Here is a 27,191-nt window from a genome sequence, read left to right as displayed (position 1 = left end):
TAATTACAATTCTTGATATAATATTTCACAGTAGGGCCCATTGCAGTGCCCATCAAGATTAACCGTGAGGGCTTAACTGTGTTGTGGCACCACCACCACCACCACCAAAGGCCCAATTTTTCTGCCCCTGTTCGACAGGGGTATGTAATTATAATTCTTGATATAATATTTCACAGCAGAGCCCATTCCAGCACCCACCAAGAATAACTGTGAGGGCTGTAAAAGGAGACAAGGTCCACCAATCTAAGTGCAGTATCAAATGCAGCTTTAATAGGTAAATGTAAAAAAAGTGGCCAAATGGGTAGTCACAAATATTCAATATGAGTTAGGCATGTGTAGCAATAACTCTCGGTAAAGCTGCTGGTTTAAACGGGCTTGTTACCTTCACTCTCAATACCTCTGTTTCATCGGCACCGGGTCTAGGGTTCCGTTGAGTTTACCTCTGGACGATATAAGCAAACACTTGAGTAGGTTTTCCAATGCTTTAATAAAAACGAACAAGGGAAGTAGCAGGAAAGAGGTAGTAGGAAAGCTGCAGGGAAGCTCAAATACCTTTCTGTTATATTTCTTCAGAACATTCCTTGTGATTGAACACTTGTAATTGAATAGTCCCCCTTTCGTAGGATTTAATCTTTGCCTGCCTGGATAGACATCTCTCACTTGCCTAGTAGCCAGTACATAGCATGAACAAAAGTCTCTGCCACAAACTTATCTTGAATAAAACCCATACGATCCTCTGCCACAGAATGTATTGGTTTGTGATGAATGTCAGATATAGTACTTGAACCTTTAAGCCAACCCGGCAATACTATACTGTGAGATTACTTCGGAATGCGTCCTCCAGCTGAGTCACCAGGCCCCTCTCCAGACCAGCACTCTGCATGATCCTTCCATGACGGGTCCTCCCCTGGGATCTTCTCGGTTGTTCAGCTTCTTCACTCGGGATAGACAGCTCAGGACCATTCCTCCGCTGCTGTGGTAGGCCCCAGACAGGCTTCTGGGCCCACCCACACGCCACAGCGACGCGGGCCTCCGGAACGGAGGTCCACAAGTTGGTATTCCTAATGCATACCTGTCGGCCAGGAGGGCCAGCAGGTGGCTGAAAATGAACCCTAAAACATGGTGTCTGTCCCATAAATACCCTCTCCCAGAATGCAACTCGGAGGACCACCTCCACCGAGTTATCTCCGGGACAGAGGAGCACTCATTCGCTTCAACACGTTGCTTTTCCAACACCTGCCGATGGTGACAACGACTCCCACCGGCACAATGTGGAACTGCATGCAACGTCAGCCAAGCTGGAACAGAGGCAAATCTAACTTCCTATAACAAGCGACCCACTAAATTTACCTATCAGCGGTAGATAAAAATCTACCAGCGCTACATACTCCCCCCAGCACAATAGACGTTGTCCTCAACGTCTGTCACAAAACAATAACTCCCAAGCCTGAGATTAGGTATTTGAGCTTAAAACTTGGATTTAGATAAAGAAGAAAGAAAGACAGTAGAAAGACATTTTAAGATCAACATTTGCAAAACATTATGCTCACATCCGCAAACAAAACCATCCTATGACTGTACACAACCTCACTATCTATTTTAGCTGAAAAGCCTAACAGCTTGATAGGGGATCAAATAGTTCCTGAAAAAGAAAACATATTAAACATACATGCAACCTATACTGTTTCAGGAGCAAAGTCTCATTTGAAAAAAAATGAAACTCTCTTCCCGTTATCTATATCAGATTAATCTTTAGGAGTCCATCCCTATATATGTACACAATTTTTCTTGAATGAAGAAAATCCGGCTAGCAAAAAATAAGTCCTTGGATTTAAAACACTGAGATGAGTATTCAGATCTTGACCACGAAGATCTCTATGCACTGACACTAACTAACTAACTAACTCAAAGTTCTTTTGTCCATAATTACTAATAAAACCGGGGATCTGGCAATGTCAGTGTCTTTCCCAGTTTATCCACGGTAGTGATGAAATACACAACGTCATCTTTTCTGGGTCTACAAATGACCACTTTATCAGCATGAATGTGCCGACCATAATTCCAGTGCATAAAACATCCACTGTAACGTTCATCCATAGCAATAGTACAACCAGTTTTCTGGAAAGGCTTAGGCACAGACAAACAGTCCCAAACAGCTTCACTGTACCAAAGCTCCCGGTTAGCTTCAATCACTTGCATTATATCCTGAGGGACATATGGGAACTCCAACCATACTCCGTAGCGACACGCTTATTCAACATTCTCTGCAAATGTGCACGTTTTGGTAAGGATCTATTTTTCCCCATACCAGGAGGCACACACAAATCCAATGACTTGCTCATCATAGACCCAGCCGGTGTCTGAAGTGAACTAGTAACTTTTGACAATGTCTCATTTACAGTGCTGTGTGGCTCCACACAAGGTGATGTCTTCCCAGAACTCAGGGCTGTCCATTCAGGGAAAGTCATGGCAGAGGCGACATCCTCGCCTTGGGTCCATAACAACTCTTGTGACATAGTCTCAAACAAGTCATCATCACTGGAGAGGTCCGACATGGATTCTATCTCTGAATCTCCCAGTTCTTCTGCTGGCAGATATTTATTTACAGTCCCAGATACATTCCCCAACAATTTCTCACCCGTTCCTGACGTGGACTTTGTTGGATCCGCTTCGGGTAGTCTCTGGGGTAGGCCTCGACCACGGCCGCGGGAAGCCTTCACATATCCCACCTTCTTCTGGACAGGTACAACAGTGATAGGTGTAGTGGACGCGGAAATCAAAGTAATGTCCGCTGATGAATCGGTAACAGCGGTGTCTCTCTCCGGAACACTTTCGGTAGCAACAGGCAAAGTCACGGCCTGCCGTTCTCTTCCAGCAGAAGTAGCAGCTTCTACTGTGGCGATACCTTTAGCTCAGTCCATACGATAAGCACGGGTCGACATGGTAGGTTGCTCCACCACAAACAAATATTCTCAACATTGCGGGCAGCGACCAAATGGATGGAGATGTACGTCCAGTCCCTCACATTTGTAGCAAATCATGCCCAGCCCCTCGATATCTCCAACGGTGTAGAGAACAAATCTCCCCTGTGGCTTCAGACGAATACCGGTATCTGTAAGCAGGGTTCTGGTCAACACAGTACTCAACACGGTGCTCGCTGGGAACATTCTCGGTCCCATAATTGACTGCATCGCCGAAAAAGACATGGCCACACTCTGATCTTTTCAGCACGATCACGAGGCCTTTCTTCTTTGGTGCCAAGCACATACACGCGTCCCACACGGTATCAAGTAGGGTAGACTCCTCCCACTTGTTCTGATCACGTAGCTCCCGGGCTTTTACTGGCGCCCGCCGCCTACGCACTCAGAAATAAAGTCCTGCAACTTTTAACCTCTTTTTCTCCTGAGAAAATGACAAAGTCCAGCTCTCACCGTAAACTCCCGGTGAAACACCTCTCCAGGCTGTGAGAATTTGCGGCTAACAAATCCAGGACGACGCCCCCACATGTAGCAATAACTCTCGGTGGAGCTGCTGGTTTAAACGGGCTTGTTACCTTCACTCTCAATACCTCTGTTTCACCAGCACCAGGTCTAGGGTTCCGTTGAGTTTACCTCTGGACGATATAAGCACCAAACACTTGAGTAGGTTTTCCAATGCTTTAATAAAAACGAACAAGGGAAGTAGCAGGAAAGAGGTAGTAGGAAAGCTGCAGGGAAGCTCAAATACCTTTCTGTTGTATTTCTTCAGAACATTCCTTGTAATTGAACACTTGTAATTGAATTGTCCCCCTTTCGTAGGATTTAATCTTTGCCCGCCTGGATAGACATCTCTCGCTTGCCTAGCAGCCGGTACGTAGCATGAACAAAAGTCTCTGCCACAAACTTATCTTGAATAAAACCCGTACGATCCTCTGCCACAGGATGTATTGGTTTGTGATGAACGTCAGATATAGTACTTGAACCTTTAAGCCAACCCGGCAATACTATACTGTGAGATTACTTCGGAATGCGTCCTCCAACCGAGTCACCAGGCCCCTCTCCAGACCAGCACTCTGCGTGATCCTTCCATGACGGGTCCTCCCCTGGGATCTTCTCGGTTGTCCAGCTTCTTCACTCAGGATAGACAGCTCAGGACCATTCCTCCACTGCTGTGGTAGGCCCCAGACAGGCTTCTGGGCCCACCCACACGCCACAGCGATGCGGGCCTCCGGAACGGAGAACCACGAGGTGGTATTCTTAATGCATACCTGTCGGCCAGGAGGGCCAGCAGGTGGCTGAAAACGAACCCTAAAACATGGCGTCTGTCCTATAAATACCCTCTCCCAGAATGCAACTCGGAGGACCACCTCCACCGAGTTACCTACCGGGACAGAGGAGCACTCATTCGCTTCAACACGTTGCTTTTCCAACACCTGCCGATGGTGACAAGACTCCTACCGGCACAATGTGGAACTGCATGCAACGTCAGCCAAGCTGGAACAGAGGCAAATCTAACTTCCTATAACAAGCGACCCACTAAATTTACCTATCAGCGGTAGATAAAAATCTACCAGCGCTACACATGTATACACATGTAGGTTGTCCATGGACAAAACTGCAGCTGTTCACAGTGGGAGTCCCAGAGATTTGAAGGACGCTGTCTAGAAGATGTTCATAGGCAGTCTGTAATCCTCGGCCAGTGGGGACGCTGCCGTGGGGGGTACAGGAAAGCCCAGCTGGACAGCGTCCTTCACATCTCTGGGACCCCCCACTGTGAACAGCTGCAGTTTTGTCCATGGACAACCTACATGTGTATACATGCCTAACTCTTACATTGTCTTTTAGAGTTATTGCTTCTACTCTCAAGGGAGCTGCCGCTGGTGCATATCATCACTTTCATTGGATTTTTAATCATCATTTGGAACTCTCCTCTTTTTACATGTGTATGTGTTTGTATATACACACCATCTTTCCTTTATATATATTGCGGTTTTACACCGCAAGTTTTTTTAACAATACTATTGAAAGTCTTGGACATTATCATGTATACATAATTTTTATTGCTCTCCATGTTTGGTTGGTATTTGCGCCATTTCTCCCCTTTGTTCTAACTGTGAAGGCTTACAATGTTCTGGTACCACCAACACCTAAGGCCCAAATTTCTGCAGAGTATATAGGGCAGGCTGTATAGTATATACAGGCGGTCCCCTACTTTCAAACATCCGACTTACAAACGACTCCTACTTACAAACGGAGGGAGACAACAGGAAGTCAGAGGAAATCTACCCCTAGTAAGGGAAATTCTCTCCTGTAAGAGTTAATATGTGAAAAAGGTATATCCACTGATGCTTTATTATCACCAATCCTCATTTCCCTAAAAACCCCAAATTTGCAAAATCCAATTGTCATTGGGACAGAAAGTGAGGTGAAATCTTCTGAACAGGGGCACAGACAGCAAAACAAATGTTACAGGGGTGATGATAACCCTTCCCTATGTTATCCAAAAATCTTAAAAATAGATTTTTTGGCTGGAGCTACAGATTCAACTTAAGAACAAACCTACAGTCCCTGTCTAGTTTGGACCACCTGTATACTGCTGTTCAGAGTATATAGGGCCTGGGGGCCACACGCCTTTTGTTTTTTTAATTTGGGTGCGGGGTACCCCTTAATATCCCTACAAGACCCAAAGGGCCTGGTAATGGGCTGGGGGGGTTACCCATGCCGTTTTTGTCAATAATTTTCATCCATATTGCCAGGACCCGACATTACATTACAGCCGCAAGCAGTTTTAAATGACTTTTATTCCTTTAGAAATGTCATTTTGTGCAGGGACTGTTCTAAACATGGGAAACACGCACCACTTTACAGGCATACTATAGACACCCCCTAGATACGATATTTAAAGGAATATTTCACTTTTATTTTTTCACTTTAAGCATCATTAAAATCACTGCTCCCGAAAAAACTGCCATTTTTAAAATTTTCTTTTGCATTGATACATGCCCCCTGGGGCAGGACCCAGGTCCCCAAACCCATTTTAGGATAATAACTTGCATATTAGCCTTTAAAATTCGCACTTTTGATTTCTCACGTTCGAGTCCCATAGACTTTGACGGTGTTCGAATGTTCGTGCGAACATTCGGTCCGTTCGCATGTTCTGGTGTTCGGCGGTGTTTCATCCCTATTAACCAACTAGTAAGCAATAAACACTGAAAAGTTAAAATTGACTGCCTCTTACCGATGTCATGTTTTTCCATAGCAACAGAAATTTATTCATGACACTTAACACAGTTAATATCATTAAAAAAAAAAAAAAAGTATAAGAGGAATCTTTTCTATGTATTGAATGTATTGTAGGTTTTAAACTTACCATATTGGTATTGACCTAATTTGTATGTAACACTGAATAGCGCAGTATACTAATCCACCAAAATGGAAGAACAAATATAATTGGGAACGTGCAGATACCTTGTGCAGGCAAATCAGTTCCTTTGTGTTTAGAAAGGAGTCTGGATCCTAGATGCAGGCTGTACACAGGGCTACACATCCTGGAGCTAAGCTCCACCGCTATTAATCAATTAGCAAACATCAATAATTTTGTGGATAGTAGAGGCTCTGGCATATGACAGTTTAATGACAGTAGCATAGATCATGTGAAACTCAATAGTAGCAGTGTGTTGGAAAATAGTCCCCCCTACTATACACCTTTCATTTTTGATCGCCTCAAATGTGACAACCTTGTTACCTTTCACTTTTCTCAAAAAATGATATTGAAATCTGTTTATGCACCTTAATTTCTATGTTTACTGCATCTTCAATTGCTACTTTGTGGCTAATACATTTAAATAAACGTTCTACATTATTTATATTAACAGTCAAAGAAAAAAACCCACCCTGTAACACCGCTTCTCCACCATTATCCACAAAGAGAGCTTAAATAGCTAAATTGGTGCTGTCTAAACTCAGGGCATTAAATGGGACTCCATTGCTGCACACACCCCTGGTTCATGGCTCCATTAGTCTCTTTGTGGCACACCATGATTCACCTCATGCATGTTCAATAACATCTGATTTCAGTCAGCATGGGGTTTGTTATGTAGCTCAGTGCTTACTAATAAGCTTAAGTTTAGGCTTCCAAAATGGTTTGAGTAGTTCCTGGGATCTTAGGCTCCCAAAATGGTTGGAGTAGTTGCTGGGATCTTATGTATGTGGCTGTCTAGGGGAAAGTGATTTTATCAGCCACTAATTATTAGTCCACTTCTTTAGGTTATTGGTAAAAATATCTATATATAGGAATGTCTTTAACTTCATATAGGACATATCGAATGACTCACAGATGTGTGAACATCTGAAATATATAATCATGAAGTAAAGGTGGCCATACTTTTTAAAAACATTTTGGAAAAGTATATTCTCTTTATCTAGTAGCTTCTTGTAACGCGTAAAGATTTTCTAAGCTGGACGTTTCTGTACTTTTGAAGATGTTAAAAATAAAGCTAAAAACATGATATCCCAAGTAACTGAATGGTGAAGGTAGACCTTCAAGCAATAAATGAATAATGTGTATATTACACATGTAGGAACACGTACCTTGTCTGTTATATTCATCTGCTTCTCTGTGAACCAGGTCTTTCACCCGGTTTCCATAGAGCAGCCGTGAAGAATCATGATCAAAAGCTTTCAGGGTTTCGCTTGAGCTGTACGATTTTTGTGTAGGCACTCTACAGTCATCATTGTCCACCGAAGAATTTGTGTAATGTCTCTCTTTGTCTCGCCGACTCTTTGTCAGGGAACAATAAGGCCTACGTTCTTTTACATCCATATTAAGTTCATTCTGTGTCCACAAGAGTCGAGCTTACTTGAAAATCGCTTCTCACACTCGATTTGTCTACACAGGAGACACAAATGTAAACAGAGGATCAATACAATAACCAAACAAAGGAACAAAAGGTCATGCATGCCATATACAAACACTTAGGATGTTTTGGGTCCTTCTTAAAAATCATCATCTGCTCTATCCAAATTGACATTAGACACATGCCATGGAATCATGACATTAAGGGAGGACATCAGCCTCCACCTAATAAGGAAGGGAGCAGTGGTTAAACTGGTGTAAATCATAGCAACCACTCAGAAATTATCTTTAAAGATTCTTCCTGCTTTAATCTAATGAAGAGTAAATCAAAGTGTCTTCTATGGGTTACTTTACATCCTTGTCTTCGGATGCTTTAGTCCTTGCATCCATTAGACCACAAACACTATAAAGAAGCTGCCAAAAAGTAAGAAAAGTTTAAAAGCACCAGCAGAGTGGGAATAAATATAAATACTTGCCTTGAATTATTTTTTGTAAAGATTACACTAAACTTAATCTGAGAGTATTCCCTATACAGTTTATTATTATCTCCCTTTAGTAGCTATGTGTAGGCAAGTTCTAAAAATGACCATCAACGATGAGTGACTGTTGAAATAATAAGACAAGCCAACTACAGAATTTATCATTTTAAGTTGGACCGAGCAGTTCCACAGATTTTCATTGAGGATACTGTAATTAGATAGTTAATTTTAGATACATCTTAGTCACAGACAGTAGCAGGATTTAATGAGAATACAGGCAATACCTCTTATTGGTTAACTTGACCATATTTAAAGCTGAAATGCAATCTGTCCATGCTGTATATTGCCTTCCCTGGTTCCTTCTTTACCACTTATGAACATGCTCATGAAAAACCTTTCCATTTATCATTACATAACTTATTTAGACCAAGTGACTTAATCTCTGGGCCTTCGTGCTTCTCGATGCAATGCAGGCAAATAGTGGCTGGTGAGGAGGGTGGGCGGTACATAGCTTCCTAAAAACATCCCAGCATCCTGCTTCAGTACACCTCTCAAGAGCCTACAGCCCTGTTGGAAGCAGGGACTGGTTTTTGGAAAGAGTTGTGCAAATATCAAAATGTCTTGATGGGTAGATGTCAGTCTGGAGGGATGGGAAATCCCAGGCAGACTGCATTTACATGCAGGCTACCCTAAGTCCTGCATGTGATGCTGAGCTTTCATGATTGAAAGACCTGAAATCCAATGAATGTAATAGGCAGGCTAGATTTGGTAAGGCTGGGGAGGAATGACTAGAAGATATAGATCACCATCCAGCCAGGAAATAAGGAGGGTTCTATCTGGGTTGCCACAGGTTGCAGGAAAGAAACTTGCATGATTTCCCCATCAGCACAGACAGTGCTGACAGGGGAATCCCTCCTGCCGGGCCATTGTCTTCTCCTGACGGGGGGGCAGGGAACATGTCCCTTCCAGGAGATGCCAGTGATTATCGCTAGTGACTATAGCAACCGCTTATGATAATCGGAAGCGAATCCGGGAAGCTGGTTGTACCCAAGTTAAACGATCGATCAACTTGGTACATTCAGCCTGCCCATTAAAGTGTTTGTTAACCTAAAAAAAAATTGATACTGCTCCTTTAAAGCTGATCCTGCCAGTTTCCACCCTCCCCTTTATAAACTTACCACGGTGTATCATGGCTGTTGAGCACTGACACCGTGGTCAGTTTACGTGCCTCTATCATCCGCTCTCTCCTCTGTCCTCCTCTGTGCTGCCTGTAAGCTCTGTGTCAGTGACCGCCCCCCCCACTGCTCAAATTGCAGTTCCTTTTTTACACTATCCACTCTGTTTAATTATGTAAGGTGATCTTGTGTTTGTGCTTTGTAAAAATAAGCAGCTATATACCTGATTTGCAAGCGCTGATCGGCTATCATGTGACCTGCCGACTCTCTCCTCTCTCACATGACAGCTGCAGCGGGTGGGGCCACCTCTCTCCTCCTCTCCTCCTCCCCCCCTGACTGACATCAGCGGGGGATCCTCGGTCCGAGAAAGAGAGCCGGCGGATAATGTGATCACCGATCAGCACTCACAAAACAGGTATAAAGCTGCTTATTTTTACAAAGCTCAGACACAGGAGTACCGTACATAATTAAACAGAGCGCATGTTGAAAAGTGTATATAGTGGCTTAACAACCACTTTAATGGTTTGAATCTCGGCCGGTTCAGCAAGAACCGTTGGAACCATGCATGGCCACCCTAAGGCTGAACTTCAGGTTTTATACATTCAGAAATACAAGAATTCTTTTCTTTTTTCAATAAAAAAAATAATGGACATTATTACAAGCTTACAAAAGCAATGGTATACCTGACCGGAAGGGGGAGTGTGGCCTGAGCATGACGGAGTGAGGGGCAGTGTATTGCAGTAGCGCGCTCTAGCAGGAGAACGTGATCGTGTAGACCGAGAGACGCTGGGAGCTAATGCCGGGACAGGGACGAGAGAAAGGCACAGGAGTGACGGATACATCTAGTCACTCTCTTATCACGAGATACCTCACAGCGAAGAGAGATTCAGCTATGTCAGCGGAGGTCAGCGCTGCTTCTCAGCGAGCGGTACGGGCCGCCCAGAGGCAGCTAGCAGCCATGGAGGAGTCAGCCACTGCAGTCACCACAAGGAGATCTGTGGGTAACATCCGAACCGAATTGACAGAATCCGTAGAAGTAAGCTCCTCGATCTTACCGCGGACCAAGGCTACCACAGAGGCTCAGGTATGTTCTTTAAGTATAGGGGAGATGACTGCGCAGGATGGTGGTAGTGAGCCGGATATTAGATAGCTTATACGGGCTCTACCGACTAAAGAGGACATACAAGCCCTGATGAGTGATTTAAAAGCGGCTGTGAGGGAGGAAATGAGTGAAGTATGTGCCAAGGTAGAAATAATGGACAAGAGATTGTTCAGATGTGAGTCACTGCAGTCCACGGCAGATACTCGTATTGACTCGCTGGAGAGAAAGTTAAAAATGCAACACCAAAAGTTGTTAGCACTACAGCTGCAGGCTCAAGATTCTGAAAACAGAAGTAGAAGAAACAATGTGCGTATTAAAGGGATCTCAGAAGCCATAAAAACACCTGATTTAAGAAAGACAGCAGTTGCTATTTTTAATAAATATTTGGAAAACCCCCCTGATGCCTACATTGAGTTGGATCGTGTGCATAGGAGCCCGGCAGGGTTCACTCCAGAACAGGGGGTACCTAGGGATGTGTTATGCTGAGTGCATTTTTTCATAATAATAATTTTTTCAGAATAATTGTGCCTTAGGCTCTACAGTCTTTTTTTTTCCTCTGCGGGACTGCTGGGAAGCTATCCATGGTCCAGACTGTACTCTGTGTTGCCCGGTTTTTTGTTTTTTTTTCTCTTCCCTTCCCCCACATCTCCCCCCCCTTTTTTTTTCCCCCCCCGGGGTTCTTCCCAGATTTTGGTCCTCGTGAAGGTTGGAGAAAATACCTGATAAAAGATAAAAGTACTTGATTTGCTGTTACCATGAGCTCCCTCTGCTCTTGGTTTTTTTTTTTTTTTGTGTAGTTCACTTTTATCTTCTTTTTATGGTGGAAGAAGGTTTTTTTTTTTTTTTAAGGTTAGTGTGTACTTTGGGTGTGTATTATGATGGATATAGGGGACACAAGAGGGGGGATGGGTTAGGTGATCTGAGGATGGGGGGGAGGGGAGAGAGGAGAGGGAGGGGGAGGATGAGGTGTAGAAATTTATCTTTTTCCTTTCAGCACTAAGGTGGAGTGGCGGGGGAAGGGGAAGGGGGGTGATACCCTTTCTTTTTTTTTCTTTTTTTTTAGGGTGTAGGGGTAGGGGACAATAAAATAAACACATTTTCTTTTGCAACACACCAAAGGTATTAAATGTATTAAATGTATCAAGTATACTTACTGTTTGGCACGGTGAAAATTACATGTAAATTTTTCTTTTTCACTTTTTTTTTTCTTTAAGAAGAAAAGAGAAAAGGGGGCGGGAGATAAGGGTTTTGGAGATGCCTATTGAACAAGGTTAATAAGGGGAACAACACTATTTTAATTGAATATAGATTTTTTTTTTTTTTTTTCTTATTTTCTCACTCTCTTTTTTTTTTTCTTTTTTTTTCTTTCCCCCTCTCCTCCTTTTTTCTCATCTCTTTCTTTCCCCCTCTCTCCTCTCCCCCCCTTTTTTTTTTTTTTTTTTTTTTGTGATTTGGAAAGATGTGATGGTTGGGATAGGGAGGGTCACGGGTTGAGGTGAAGGGAGGGTTCACTAGAGGATACTATTGGGTACTTAGGGAGGGGGGGTTTAGGGAAGCTAAGCTAAATAGGGTACACATAGGAGAGGGATGGGGGGTGGGGGGGGTATGAGAAGGAAGAGCGAGAAGCATGGAGTAATCTATAAAGGGTAGAGGGTAGAAAGGAGTTGTATCAGGCTTGGAGGGAGAGGACGGTTTGGGGGGGTTGCTGGGGGATGGGGGGGGGGGTGAATTGTGTCATGTGGTTGTAATTGCCAAATGTAAATGTAAATACAATTGCAAAAGGCTGGTTTTGCCAATGTGGAGAGATATATGGCGTTGCTTAAGGATATAGGATATACTTTTTTTCTTTTTTTTAATAGAAAATACAGTGACATCTCTCTCTATTTATTTTTATTCCTGGGTGCGCTGCTGCTTACATGCTTGTACTCAACTCCTTGTGCTCGGGGACATCCCCCCACAATAAACGTCTCTCCTCCGAGTGGAGGGAAAGTCGGGGGCGTTTTTCTTCCTTTTTTTTTTTTCCCTTAAAGGGTTAGTCAACGGCATCGAGGAGTGGCGCCGGTTGGATTACCCCTTTGAGTAGAATAAGGGAATCGGGGTGTTTTTTTTTTTTCGGGTTCCCCCTCCCGTAGCTCCCAGATGTTCGTAAGATATGACTAGAATAAAGTTCACCTCATATAATGTTAAGGGACTGAACATCCAGGAGAAACGGATTAGGTTGCTTGCCGAACTGGGAAGGTTAAAGACGCAGATCGCTTTCCTGCAGGAGACACACTTTAGAAGGGACAGAATACCAAGACTCGTAAACCATAAATTTTCTGTGGTACACCATAGTGCATCCTCGACCTCTAAATCAAATGGGGTATCTATTATCGTGTCAAAACAAACTCCATGGAAGGAGATTAAAGTAATTACAGATGAGGAGGGCCGTCTCTTAATCGTAAAGGGATTAATAGGACTGCAAAAGGTTACATTAGTGAATCTGTACCTCCCGAATGAAGATCAGGTCGGTTGTTTAGAGACCTGTCTTCAAACGATACATCAGCATAAGGAGGGCATTTTGGTGATAGGGGGGGAATTAAATGTGGCATTGGACCCCCTTATAGACGTGTCCAGGGGAGCCTCCCACTTGTCATTTATAAAATTACGAAGAGTAAAAAAATTACTAAGTGACCTGCAGGTGGTAGATACATGGAGGACGCTTCATGTACAAGACAGAGATTACACATTTTTCTCAGCAAAACATAAATCATACACCCGGATCAATTATATCTTGGTCTCGCAGACAGGAATAACATCAATGGTGAGTGCTGACATAGGCTCATTCACCCTGTCGGACCACGCCCCGACAAATTGTGTGTTGGATCTAGGGGAGGCAGATCGCCACGAGTGGCAATGGAAGATTAATGAGACCTTGTTAAAGGACAAGGAGTATGAACAAAAACTAAATCAGGAACTGGACTCCTTTTTTCTAACAAATGATACGGAGGAAGTCACCCCATTTTGTATCTGGGAAACACATAAATGTGCGATGAGAGGGGTCTTGATATCCTTAGGGGCGCATAGGAAAAAGAAGCTTAATGAACAGATCGATGTACTACTTAAAAAAATTCGGGAAGTAGAGCTGATACATAAAAAATCTCAGACACAGCAATTAGAGGAGAAATTAAGTGGTTTACGGGAGGATTTAAACTCATTGCTCATTGAACAGACTAAAGCTAAGTTGAAACGGGGAAGACGGACACTCTATGAATTTGGGAACAAGCCGAGCAGGATGCTGGCAAAGGCCCTTAAGGATGTTACCACACAGAAGTACATGTCAGGTATCAAGACACAGAGGGACGAGGTGGTCAGTTTCTCACAGGAAATGGCACAGATTTTTAAGGAGTACTACAAAGGGTCTCTACCAATTGGAAGGCCAATTATCCCCAGAGAGGTGTAAAAGTAAATGGGAGATGGCAAGGGATTATTTACAAACTTCAGGAATGCCAAAGCTTGACAGAGGAGACAGCACGAGATCTAGATGTACCAATTACAGTAGAAGAATTTAAGAGAGCATTAAATCTTTTAAAATTGGGGAAAGCACCGGGCCCAGATGGATACACCCTGGTGTACTATAAATTTTTTGCTGAGAAATTGGCTCCAAGATTCATAGCGGCTTTTAATTCACTACAGGAGGGACAGAAGCTACCTACTGAGACATTGTTGGCACATATAGCAGTAATCCCGAAGGAGGGTAAGGATCCATCTCAGTGTTCCAGCTACCGGCCGATCGCTTTGTTAAATGTGGATCTAAACATTTTTTCTAAGATTCTAGCGATCAGATTGGAAGAGCACATTCCCGCATTGATACACCCAGATCAAGTGGGGTTCATCGCTGGAAGGGAGGGGAGGGAAAACACGCAGAGAGTAATAAATGCTATTTATATTGCACAGAGCCAACAGAACACACTAATTTTGTTTTCAGCTGATGCGGAAAAAGCATTCGATAGAGTTGATTGGATTTTCCTTAGGGCTACTCTGCAACATATTGGCCTGGGGGAAGGAATGCTGAGATGGTTTCTAAATCTATATTCAGTCCCGAGTGCGAGGGTTAAGGTAAATGATAGACTCTCGGACCCTTTCTGTATTCGAAACGGAACGCGCCAGGGATGCCCATTATCGCCCATTATTTTCATTCTTACATTGGAGCCCTTTATAAGGAAGATCGGTGCCAACCCCAACATTAGAGGTATTAAGACAGAAAGAGAGGAGCATAAGTTAGCAGCTTACGCTGACGATTTGATTTTTTTTATAATTCCCCAATCATATCCCTCCCATCCCTTTTAATGGAGATACGTCAATATGGGGGGATAGCAAATTATAAGGTGAACTACACTAAATCAGAGGCTATGGGGATGGAAATGAAGGTACCTGTAATGCAACAGGTAAAGATGCAATTCAACTTTAGATGGTCAGAATCCCATATAAGCTACCTGGGGACCAAAATACCGAAGAAGCCTAGCAGGATATTTGAATTAAATTATGCCCCGATGTTGAAGATCGGTGCCAACCCCAACATTAGAGGTACCAACCCCAACATTAGAGGTATTAAGACAGAAAGAGAGGAGCATAAGTTAGCAGCTTACGCTGACGATTTGATTTTTTTTATAATTCCCCAATCATATCCCTCCCATCCCTTTTAATGGAGATACGTCAATATGGGGGGATAGCAAATTATAAGGTGAACTACACTAAATCAGAGGCTATGGGGATGGAAATGAAGGTACCTGTAATGCAACAGGTAAAGATGCAATTCAACTTTAGATGGTCAGAATCCCATATAAGCTACCTGGGGACCAAAATACCGAAGAAGCCTAGCAGGATATTTGAATTAAATTATGCCCCGATGTTGAGACAAATTAAACTAGACTTAAAGAGATGGGATATGGAGATCTTTACATAGTTCGGAAGGACAAATATCATAAAGATGAACGTGATGCCTAGGCTTCTCTACCCGTTGCAAACCTTGCCAATAAAGATCCCCCCAAGTTTCCTGAAAGACCTCAGATCAAGGTTTCTGAGATTTATCTGGGCTGGGAAGCCAGCAAGAGTACGGAGAACCATCTTAGTGCTCCCTAAAGAAAAAGGAGGTATTGGCTTTCCAGACCCAGTGAGATATCAGGAGGCCTCACAGTTAGCTAGAGTAATGGAATGGTGTGCCTCGGAGAGGAAACCATATGTACAACTAGAACAAGCGCTGATTAAAATCCCCTTGGAGGGGTTGGCGTGGATAGTGAGATTGGAAATACCAATAACAGTGAAAAAACACCCACTGACAGGTGCAACTCTCCGTACAATTCACACGATTTTTAAAAAGACAAACCTATCAATACCTCCGAGCCCTATGTCCCCGGTGCTGGGTACGCCAGATTTTCAGTCTGGCCTAACAGACCGGGGGTTTGAGGTATTAAAACAAAGGGGGAAAGATAGGTTCATACATTTCTCAAGGGGCAACTGCTTGATGACACGAGGTGAGATAGAAGGAGAAGTAACACCAGACCTAGACTATTTGAGGGCGATGCAGCTAGGAGCATATATCCGCTCGAAAATTAAAACCTACCCAGTGATACGGGAACTATCGCGATTCGAACAGAGATGTTTAGATGGTGAGAGCATGAGGCATTCCCTATCATATTTCTACGAGGTATTAACGAGCTTGGAAGCTCCCCAAGAGCTTAATTTCAAGCTTGGGAGAGAGAGATGGGGATAATGTTTTCCCAAAGACAGAAGGTCAAAATTTTTAAATCTATTCATAAGACATAGGTTGCAAGCAGGTACCAGGAGGGAGGATATAAAATCCTCACCAGGTGGTATAGAACACCATCTGTACAACATAAAATATTCCCACAGGTCTCAAATGTATGCTGGTGTTGTATGAGCTCAGAGGGCACGATGTTGCATATATTCTGGGAATGTGAGAAGATTAGGGGATTTTGGAAAATGGTTGAGGAAACGGTTAAGGATATTACAGGTGTGTCTCTTGGGGATAATCCGGCGGCATTTTTACTAAATGATGTCCCCATGTCGGTGGAAAAATATAAGAACTCCCTGCTTAAACACCTTCTCACGGCAGCAAGGGCCTGCATTCTGGCTCTGTGGAAAAGTTCAGTCCCTCCGACTAGAACACAGTGGTGGGCTAGAACTACAGAAATCCAACAAATGGAGGATCTGACTTTGATGCTGAGAGAACAGGATGAGAAATATTGGAAGATATGGGCTCCCTACTTAGTTTATAGAAGTGGAGAGCAAGAGAGGTAGATCACGTGTGATCGAACGGGAAGGGGAGGGGGTACCCCTTCTTTTTTTTTTTTCGGGGGTTTTAGAGGGTGGGGGTAGATATTAGGGTTAGGAAAAGAGAAAGGGAAAACTATATGTGTCTATTGCGTAGACGAGACGGAGTTGCATTGAAAAGGAAATGTATAATGTTGTTATAATTTGAACATATGGGGATGTGACAAGATGTAAGAGAAGACATGAATAACATGTTAAGCGCTATATGTGGAATGTAATATATGATATGCAAAAATAAAGAAATGAAAAAAAACAAAAAAAAAAACAAAAGCAATAGTATAATGAACATTACTGGTCTATAGCTACATCCACTCATTTATGAATTCATGTCAAAGAAATTTTGATCCTTGATAGACACTTATGTAAATAAGATAGTATTATTTTTAGTTACTTGTAAGACACAATGCCTGATGAAGAAAATGAAGCATTCTTGAACGCTGCCTGGAATGGAGAAATAAATCAAAATCATGGTGCGTTGCTACAAAACATGAAGCACGGGCTTTATTTGTATTGTGCAAAATTGTATGACCCTGTGTAAATAAATAATTAAAACTATAGATAAATTGCACTTTAAGATTATCTATCTAACCATCTATCTATCTAAAATGATTATAGATTTCATCTAAAGGAAATTTTTTAAGTACCAGGACGTGCTAGACTGCTTGGTTGTTTTCTTGACTCTTTAAGGCTGAAAACTTATAAAAGATGCATACCAGCTATAAGAACTAATGTAGTCATACATTATGCATTTTCCTAAGGCCCTTGTTTTAAAGGAAAAATATACCCTGTTTATGAGAAGGTTTTATTGTTTTTGAAGTTAGGATTAAAACTTATGGGTATAATATTGCTCAGAAAAGATGCCAGATGTGGATGAGAACCTATGTCTCTCTCTCCCCTCTTCATTTCATCTCTCATTAGAACTTAGAAATGCCGTATGCTGGCATTAGATATTTTCCTTGGATCAGATGTGATGATTTGTATGGTATTTAAAAAAAAAAAAAAGTTAAATTCATTAAAATGTTTATATACTAAATGATGCTACAAAAGTGTAATGCACATATACTATATAATAGTCTTGTTAATTGATTGGAATTTATCTATGTACTGAAAAATAAATATGCATTGTGGAGTACAGGTCGGAGTAGAAACCCCCAAATTTATTAGAAATGAAAGAATTTTTAATTAACTGTTTTACCGAACTCAATTCTAAAGATTATGAAAAATTACAGTTGCTAGTGGTAAGCTTTGGATGTACAAGATTGACATTTGTTTGTCTACAGAATCATACTTGGCAAAATGGCAACAATTGCTGCAATTACTGCAAAGGAGACCTGTGGGTAACTCAATAAAAGACCCATGGCGGCTGTCCTATTAGCCATGATCTAGCAATGCCCCTGTTGGCAGGACAGAAATCATCAGGACTAAAGCCTTATAGATTGCAATGAATGCACATTCTCTCCAAAGGCTACAGACTTCCAAACCTAGCCTTAACTGTAAGACACTCTTCAGAGTGTGGGAGATTAATTGTTGCAAAGTTCAAGGTCTTAACCTCAGTGGTTTTACACTTAATCAAGTCTAAGGTTCTCAAAAGACACAGTACCTGGTTCTACTAAACCGATCACTATTTTCCACAGTGCACATATGAAGGCTTTGCAAAAAAAAAAATGATCAACTTAAAGCTGCTGCACTGATCTTAGGGCAATATAATTTATCTAGGAAGCCAAAGAGCTTTAGCAAATCCATGTACCCAAAGAACAACCGCCAAGCTAGTGATACCGAACCAGAGGCTCATGAGCCACATGTGGCTCTCAACCTTCTTTGATGTTGCACTCAGCCGCATCTCAGTGAGCGCTTAACTTTGAAGTATATATCTCTTCTGAACACAGCTGGAGTTCACCCTGCTGCAAGACCCACTTCGCTTAAATACAAGGCCACAGCCAATGAGAAGCTGCTCCTAGCTCTTGATCCTTGAGGGAGCAGCAAATATCCAATCAAAGAAATTGCTAATAAGTACTCCTATGTAAATTTTCACGTTATTATACAATTAAAATGCTTTTATTAGTAGTTCTCACAAAGGTTTCACAGATATTTCTTTGGTAAAAGCTTCTTAAAAAAAAAAAAGTTAAGACCATTGTTTCAATTTAATGAAAATGGAAGTTACCAAACATTTATGACTGAAAATTTATGACAGAAGACACCATAATGATAAATAAAATGCATAAAAAATGTGCTGTTACTGCGCACATCTAAACTGAGTGTAAAGATCTGAACACACAGTTAAACATAACCAATGAACTAACAGTTCAACATAAATAACACCCCTGTATGACAATGCAAGGTATATATAATAGGTGGTCTGGAAAGAAAAACACTTTCATTTTTTTCTTGAGTTCTACTGTAATTTATAGTAGCAAATTATATGATAGGTGTTCTAATTAAACCTTCAATTTACTGAAACGCTAAACATTAGATTAAACTGCTATGAACTGATCTACACCAAAATGATTTAATGTTTATAGTGAGGGTGGCCATATACAGGATGTTTTTTTTCAGACAGTTTGGCAACAATTCAAAAAATACAGATGACAGTTGTATGATGCAAGAAGCCAAGATGACCATCTGTGATCCAGTGAAATAGAAAATGCTGGCTAAAATAATTTTCCAACATGTTGGAAAATGTTCATCTGCAGACAAACATTTTTTGATCACTGTTATCAAGCCAAAAACAAATGTATATGAAAAAAATGCGCCGCGCCTAGGGGTGTAACTGAATAACTGTAAATCTAAGTACAAATCATAGATAATAAAGAGTGCAAATCAAATAGAGCCTAAAGCTCTGATCACTTACTAAGATCAACTGCTGTGTGAATCCTAAAGCTCTGATCACTTACTAAGATCACCTGCTGTGTGAATCCTATGAACAAACACACTAACAAATAACTAGTGCAATAAAACACAAAGTGCAATGTGCATAGAAAAACGTAATAAGATAAATATACAATCCACAGTGATTAAAATATAATCATTCCTAATAAGGTGTATATGCTAAAAAGCCGGGTAGCTGTTTGGTTGAATTTCCATTAAGGCACTGGATAATTGTGGCTCGCAGGATTTTTTTCCATAATTCAAAAACAAATGTACTTGCTGCAGCAAACACAACATCAATGTCTATTTTATGTCTGCTAGTATAGGTACAGAGGTAAGAGTGGCCCCACATGACCTAACAATTGCAAAAGATGCAACAGCTCCAGGCTGTGGATGACAAAGGCAGGAGTGCTAAGGTGCCTATAAACCGCCATCGCTCATGTGACTGGAGAGGGGAGCGGGAGGAGGAGAGCAGAGTTGCCTCATGGAGTTGCTTAGAGCAGGAAGAAACAGTAGAGAATGGGGCAACTTTTCTGATAAGTTGCTCACCCTGAAAGCAGACGCATGATGATTGTGCCGGAGCCCAAACATTATGTCGATTTGGCCAAACTGTATGGATCCAGACACAGTCATCTCATGCCTATGGGTAGCTTAAGAAGCTCTTGTTAATGTACCATATACAGTATGATGGTTAGTGCACTCCATTCATGTTGCTGTGTAATTCTGGTCAGAAGCAGTAGAAGGTAGTCAGATGGCCAAGACACAACCTGACCTCCCCCAGGCAGGTTTTTAGGCTAGTGTTTTATTAAAAACACTAGCTGCCAGATTGGATGACTGTTAATGTCTATACCTATGAATCAGGGAAGGGTTAGACAATAATACTAATCAGACAAGTTTTAATAATCTGTTTAAATGTTTCTGCTCACAAAAGGCCTCAGGTAGCCGTGTCTGCTGGTGCACCATAGAGAGATGATTGCATGATCCATACAAAATCAGTCAAATTAGCCAAATAATCTACTGTCTATGGGCACTATTACACTCTAAGCTTGTAAGCTCTTCTCTGGTTAAGAAGTGTTCTCTGTGAAGTATTGAGTAATATATTTCATAGTTCTAAAAATATGAAAATTAGATATGAAATAAACTACATAAAAATTCAATCAATAAAGCTAAATCACCTTCCTGTCAGGTAGAAGAAGCTGTGGCAGAAATCAGATTCCTACTCTCTGGTGAACCTATGGTCATCCTTTTGGGAAAAGTCTGCGACTACATTCAATACAAATGAGTACAGCTCATTTGTGGTGTCACTGTGACTAGCTAACACAGTGATGGAACTCTGAAGCTTCTATTCTTGGAGGTGGAGAATGAAAAGTGTTTCCAACAAAGTGGAAGGGATTATAGGATTTAGGGTAGTTAGGTGGATAAGAGGCATTATAAGGGCTGGCTTTTATGTATTGGAGGGGTACTTGTAATAGCTATAAGAGTTATAAGGGTTGGGGATGTTTGGAGCAGTGGCTGCATATGCACCAGGATCCAGATGTGTCAGACTACAATACAGATCCCATAATTTCAGAGAAATGAGCAATGGCAGTATTTATGTTTTTTTTAATGACCATCCTGTTATAGCCATTCCAACATGGAGCCTTAAGAAAGGCTTACAAAAAAGGGTAGGGTTACACAACAGCTTGCATGTCTGTGCATATGACTTGACATGCAGCGGCAATGTGCACTGTGTTTTTGAATATACAGCAGTGCACCCTTTCTAATTTTAAGACATATTGCGCTGTGGTGCAATGAAAAGCTACCTGCCTATTTTGTTTAACAACACACACCAATGCAGCATTTGATATTATTGGTCACAATGCAAAACAAGGTCTCTACCTTGTCCATGCATTAAACTACGTTGAATAACTTACTTCAGAATTAAGCTGCGCTGACAGTCATTTACCTGAAAACATGGCAACAACTAGAGTGGACTTTCTATACGGACAGCTCTGTGGAGAAGATGACTATTGCAATGCAAATGGCATTAAAGCAGAGCTAAACCCTCCTATTGTTTTTAGCCAAGGAAGCTGCCATCTTGCCATGATGTTGCAAATGTGATTAGTTATGAGACCAGCTATTTAATGGTTTGAGAGCACAACCATGTGACAGTTACATTCCAGCATGTGCCAGGGATGTAACTGTTTTTTGAAACTGTTAAATCAATGGGTTCAGTTCCGCTTTTAGGCTTAGAGATTTGCATTTAAAGCACTTCTCTATCATTTTAGCAGGCAAGAGCTGTGTAGATCTTTAAATATAACCAGTTTATGTGGCACTGCCCTGCATCTGTGCACCACAAACCAAACATGCTATATAACAACTTTTGAATATTTAAAACAAACTCCTCCATCCATTTATGTCTCTGTGCTTATTTTTGCTGAGTAAACATTTTGAAAAACACCCACTTGCATTTCTGGCAGTGGCCATTGAGTAAGGGCAGATGATTCATGTAGCATGAATCCATCTGCCCTTAGCGCTGGTATGGGCTAAGCTGAGAACCCTTCTCCTCCTGAAGATTCCTGGGATATATGACATAATTTGCCTAGGCCTGGAAACCAGGAAGTAACTGAAGAAATACAAAAAAAAAGTTTAAAATAACTAAATATAATATACTTTCCTATCTATTTACTGATGCTAGCAGCATGATGATTAGAAATAGTCAATGTCAATTGAGAGAGTGAAGTTCCACTTTAATAAATGTATGTGGGTTTCTAACACTGGGAGGGATTAGCAGATTATCTAAATGGTAAAAAAAAAAATCTTTGCTTTGTGGTGCTCTCATAGACCCACTCGGGGGGCTTTTCTGAAGTCAGAAACATGCTACTTTTATGACCATAGACATTCAGCTTTATCTTATGCATGTACAGCAATTGCAGCTTTTTTCAACCCATTTTGGATTACAAAAACAAATCTACAAATAGACATCATGACAACGTAAATACGTTTTTTAAAAAAAGTTATGGGTTGGCTCAAATCAATTGTTTTTGCAATCAAAAGCTTAGAGAGAGTGATCTCTGTTTGGGCAACATAAGACATAAGCATCCCATAGTATAAAGAGCTTTTTCCACGGAAAGGGTCTTTGGAAACTGGATTTGAGTTGTTATGTGATCAATTGTGATGCAAATAGTGTGTGGGAATTCTTCCTTAATTACTTGTATAAAATCTTCAATAATGATTTACTTATGCATAAAACTTAATTTTTCTACCCGCTGAAGCTATATTACATGAACAGTCTTATGCTAATGATTTTAAACATTATTTTACAGTCATGTCATTAATGTAGTGCTTTCTTTATCTATGCATTTTTTAATCTATCCGCAGTGTGCTAAATTTACGTTACACTATTTCACCAGTATTTATTTAATTTACGTTCATTTACAAAATATGCTGGACTGTTCTTTAGAAACCACTTAATACGTATTAAATCTTTTAATCGCTGGTTGTTATCCTCCTCCAGATTCAATTGAAAGGCTAATTGCTCAATTTATTGCACGCAAATGCACACGTAGCCCCAGGTGTTCTTTACACAAATACCAACGCTGCACTAACCCTTTCACCACTTCCAACAGCTGTCATGAGTGCAATTTAACAAGTAAATAACAGTATACCTTCCAGCATGACCCAGTTTTACCACGGAGGTAATGGCATCTTCCCATCCTTGCTAATTGTTTTCCAATTGCTGCATCACATGATGTAGTAATTAATTGATGTAAAAAAAAAAAAAAAAAAACATCAATTATTTAATCCTGTATAGTGCATTGTTACAAGGGTACTAAGGTTAGATAAATTGCATGTTGTGCTGTATAAATCAGACAATGTGGTTTTATAATATGTTACAGCATGCTTTAGGCTAACTGTCAATTTTAGCCTTTCATTTAAAAAAGTTGTTTGCATTGTGTATACATGACGAGTACTTGCTCTCAATGTAAATCACAGCAGACAGGAAAAGCTGATCTTATACTGCGAATAAAGTTCACTGAAGCCTACTGGGAACATGCATGTAGACAGTTGCAAAATCTGAGACGGCAGAACGGAAGCGTTTGATTGGTGCCCATCTATACTCTTGCCATGTTCTACATAAGGAACGCTGTTTGCTGTTCCAGGTCAACTTTATTTGCTTTGTGGTAGAACTAAACTGAAAAGAATGTGACAAGGTCACAGTGCAACAGCGTTTTTACATACAAATTCTTAAAGTGTATCCGCCACTTATATGCAATGCATGCTGCTATTTTCTGAGCTGAAACATTATTTCAAATAACGCAGCAGATCATGACTAGGTGACGTCATACCATGAACCACTTGCCGGCCAGCCACCGTCATTATGCGGCGGCAGGTTGGCACGATCCCGTGAACCGTCAAAGCTATACATTGGTCCCTTTAAGCGGGATAGCAGGCGTGCACGCATGCCGGTGGCACAGTGGGGGTGCCGATGCTCATAATCAGCGGTCGTGATGACTGCCGGCCACAAGCGATCGTGGGCATGAGAGGCAGAACAGGGATGTGTGTGTGTAAACACACACATCTCAGTTCTGTGAGGAGAGGAGAGAGAGATCGTGAGTTCCTAAAAGCTGGGAACCATGATCTCTCACCTCCTATAGTCAGTCCCATCCCCCACAGTTAGAACACACACATAGGGAACACAGTTAACCCCTTGATCGCCTCCTAGTCTTAACCTCTTCCCTGCTAGTGACATTTATACAGTAATCAGTGCATTTTTATAGCACTGCTCACTGTATAATTGTCAATCAACCCAAAAATGTGTCAAAAGTGTCCGATGTGTCTGCCATAATGTCTCAGTCTCGATAAAAATTGCAGATCTCCGTCATTACTAGTAAAAAAAAAAAATAATAATAAAAATGTAATAAATCTATCCCCTATTTTATAGACGCTATTTTTTGTGCAAACCAATCAATATACGCTTTTTGCGATTTTTATTAACAAAAATATGTAAAAGAATACATATCGGCCTAAACTGAGGAAAAAAATTAGCTTTTTTTTAAAAAAATGGGGCTATTTATTACAGCAAAAAATATAAAATATTGTGTTTTTTCAAAATTGACGCTCTTTTTTTGTTTGTAGTGCAAAAAATAAAAACCGCAGAGATGATCAAATCACCAAAAGAAAGCATTATTTGTGGGAAAAAAGGACATCAATTTTGTTTGGGTACAGCATCGCACAACCTCGCAATTGTCAGTTAAAGTGACGCAGTGCCGTATCGGAAAAAAATGGCCTGCCCATTGAGCAGCCAATTCTTCCGGGGCTGAAGTGGTTAATATAATTAGAAGTGCTGATAGAGATAAGCTAACAGATTTAAAAGAAGACAATAAAAGGACAATCTGAGTTATAACTATTTCTGATGCAATACTGTCACATACCTCTTCCAATTATAATTGATGGAGAAGGAAGAGAAACATTCTAAAATCCACTCCTTTACCTAATCCATAAGTGTATGAATCAGGAATTTTGTAGTACGTCCATTCCATTTTGCTCATCTTTAATTAATAGGCATAATACCGGGATAGCTGACAAAATGGCTCTCTGCTTTTGCTAACAAAATGTTTACAATTTATGGCAGTACTTTAATAATGAACGTGCATTAGGCTCAATTCACAGAGCTAACACACAAGGATATATATCCTTATTATTTAAAAAGTGACAGTTATTTTTAGTTGAGTCCAGTGAAACATGGCTGAAAATAGAGTGCCTTGGTGTTAAAGGTTTGTGAATTGAGCTTGTTGAGTTTGATCTTCTAAGGTAGTAGAGAATGTTCACTTATGACAGTCATGTTTAGTTGCTTTAGTAAATGAAGTGAAGTCATGCTCATTTTAACTGTCCATTCATGTACAAGGCAAAATCCATTTCCCCTTATTCTGCCCCTACACATAGCCCTTTAGAACGCCTGAAAATTGACAGCAAAAATTGTTGGGATTAAGTAACTGTAAAGTGGCAGTAGGCACAAAAGTTTCTACAGTAGCCTTGGGACTTAAACTCTTGAGATAATTTGGAAGTAAAGGACGAAATTTGTAACTAAGGGAATTTGCAGCCATTAGATGAGACTGGGCAGGAAAGGCATGTACAAATAGGTGCCTCCAGTGTGTAAAATATGAGGTTTACTTGACAAAGGGGCCTCCCTGTTCAGTTGTTTGGCAAAGTTACTGTAAAGTGATTGTAAATGATCACCTTGTAAAACAACCCATTCAGTTTAAAATAGGAATAAAAAGCAAAACTTTTTGTATACATATAAAATAACATTATAAATACCATTTTCCCCTTTTTTTAATAAATGATCACATTCCCTCTGTTCTCAGCTGCATAAGAGCTGGGGGGAGAAGAAGCCAACAGCACACTGAGCTTCCCAGTGAATGACTGTGCAGTGGGGGCGTGTCAGGACAAGTCTGATCATTGGAGGAGAGCAGGCTGAGTTCCCAGCATAGTTAGAGAACTGACTACAGTGTGCTCCCCTGCTTAGTGTGGTCAGTTTTTAATAGGAAAGCAAGGGGACTAGCAGAAATTCCAGAGACTTCACATAAATGAAGCAATACAAAGAAAACAGGACACTTTCTCATACAAGTACATGGTACAGAAGGCACATATCAGGAATATGAAGTGTTAGGGTAACAAACGCTTTAAGTTTGCAGGCAGGAAGCTGTAGATAGTGCCAGGTGCTGAAAGGTACTGATTCTGAAAGCCATCTTGCTTTAGAAAAAGAAGGAGAGCACAAACCCTCATGTGAAACTTACAACAATAATTTTGTGGTTCCTGTGGTGGATGCAAGGACACAATGCATTCCAGCCCAAGCACCTGGCCCCTCTGCATTAATGGAATGGGGAGAGATGTCAGTCTACACAGAGCAATTAGGGGTAACATTTCCCTTACCAAAGGTATGGGGGTAAAAGGTCAATTGCTACTTTTTATCCTGACCTTACTCCATAGCTGGCCTAAATGGACCCCATTGCACACTGAGGTAAGTAGTATTTCCAATTTGAGGCGTTGTTATGTTGCTGAATGTGTGATGGTAAAATAATGCTGGTTGCTGACACTCACTTTGGCACATCAACTTCTTGAAGGTGCTATGCTTTACATGCCTCCTGGCCATCCCATTAATTGAACTACTCTCTTGGGTTCACATTTCTTTTATACTGCTAAACGCAAGGCAATATGGTATGATATATCAGTATTTAATAATATTAAAAAAACAAAACAAAAAAAAAAAAAAAACAACATTTTGTAATGTTGTAATTCAACAGGTACTTAGGGCTTTACATTCCATATCCATCTTAGACCACTCATTGAGCGGTGACAAGCCTTCACATGTGAAATAGACTATAATCTCATAAGGTTATTGAACTAGGTCCAATATAAAAA

The 27,191-nt window shown here is 41.0% G+C and overlaps 1 protein-coding gene across 9 annotated transcripts in view; it reads right to left on the bottom strand.

Moving 5' to 3' along the window:
* TENM3 (teneurin transmembrane protein 3) overlaps nt 1-27,191 on the bottom strand; it is a 1,659,985-nt gene that overhangs the window by 1,153,723 nt on the left and 479,071 nt on the right. For all 9 annotated transcript variants that reach the window (XM_073606803.1, XM_073606789.1, XM_073606818.1 and 6 more), the window contains one exon: nt 7,569-7,866. In XM_073606803.1, coding sequence (XP_073462904.1) covers nt 7,569-7,800 — 232 coding nt within the window. In that variant the 5' untranslated portion in view covers nt 7,801-7,866. The remainder of the gene's footprint in view (nt 1-7,568; nt 7,867-27,191) is intronic.

This window comes from Aquarana catesbeiana, linkage group LG01, assembly GCF_042186555.1.
Source record: "Aquarana catesbeiana isolate 2022-GZ linkage group LG01, ASM4218655v1, whole genome shotgun sequence".
NCBI lineage: Eukaryota > Metazoa > Chordata > Amphibia > Anura > Ranidae > Aquarana > Aquarana catesbeiana.
The sequence above is the reverse complement of the archived record's forward strand: the minus strand, read 5'-3'. Positions and strand labels throughout refer to the sequence as shown.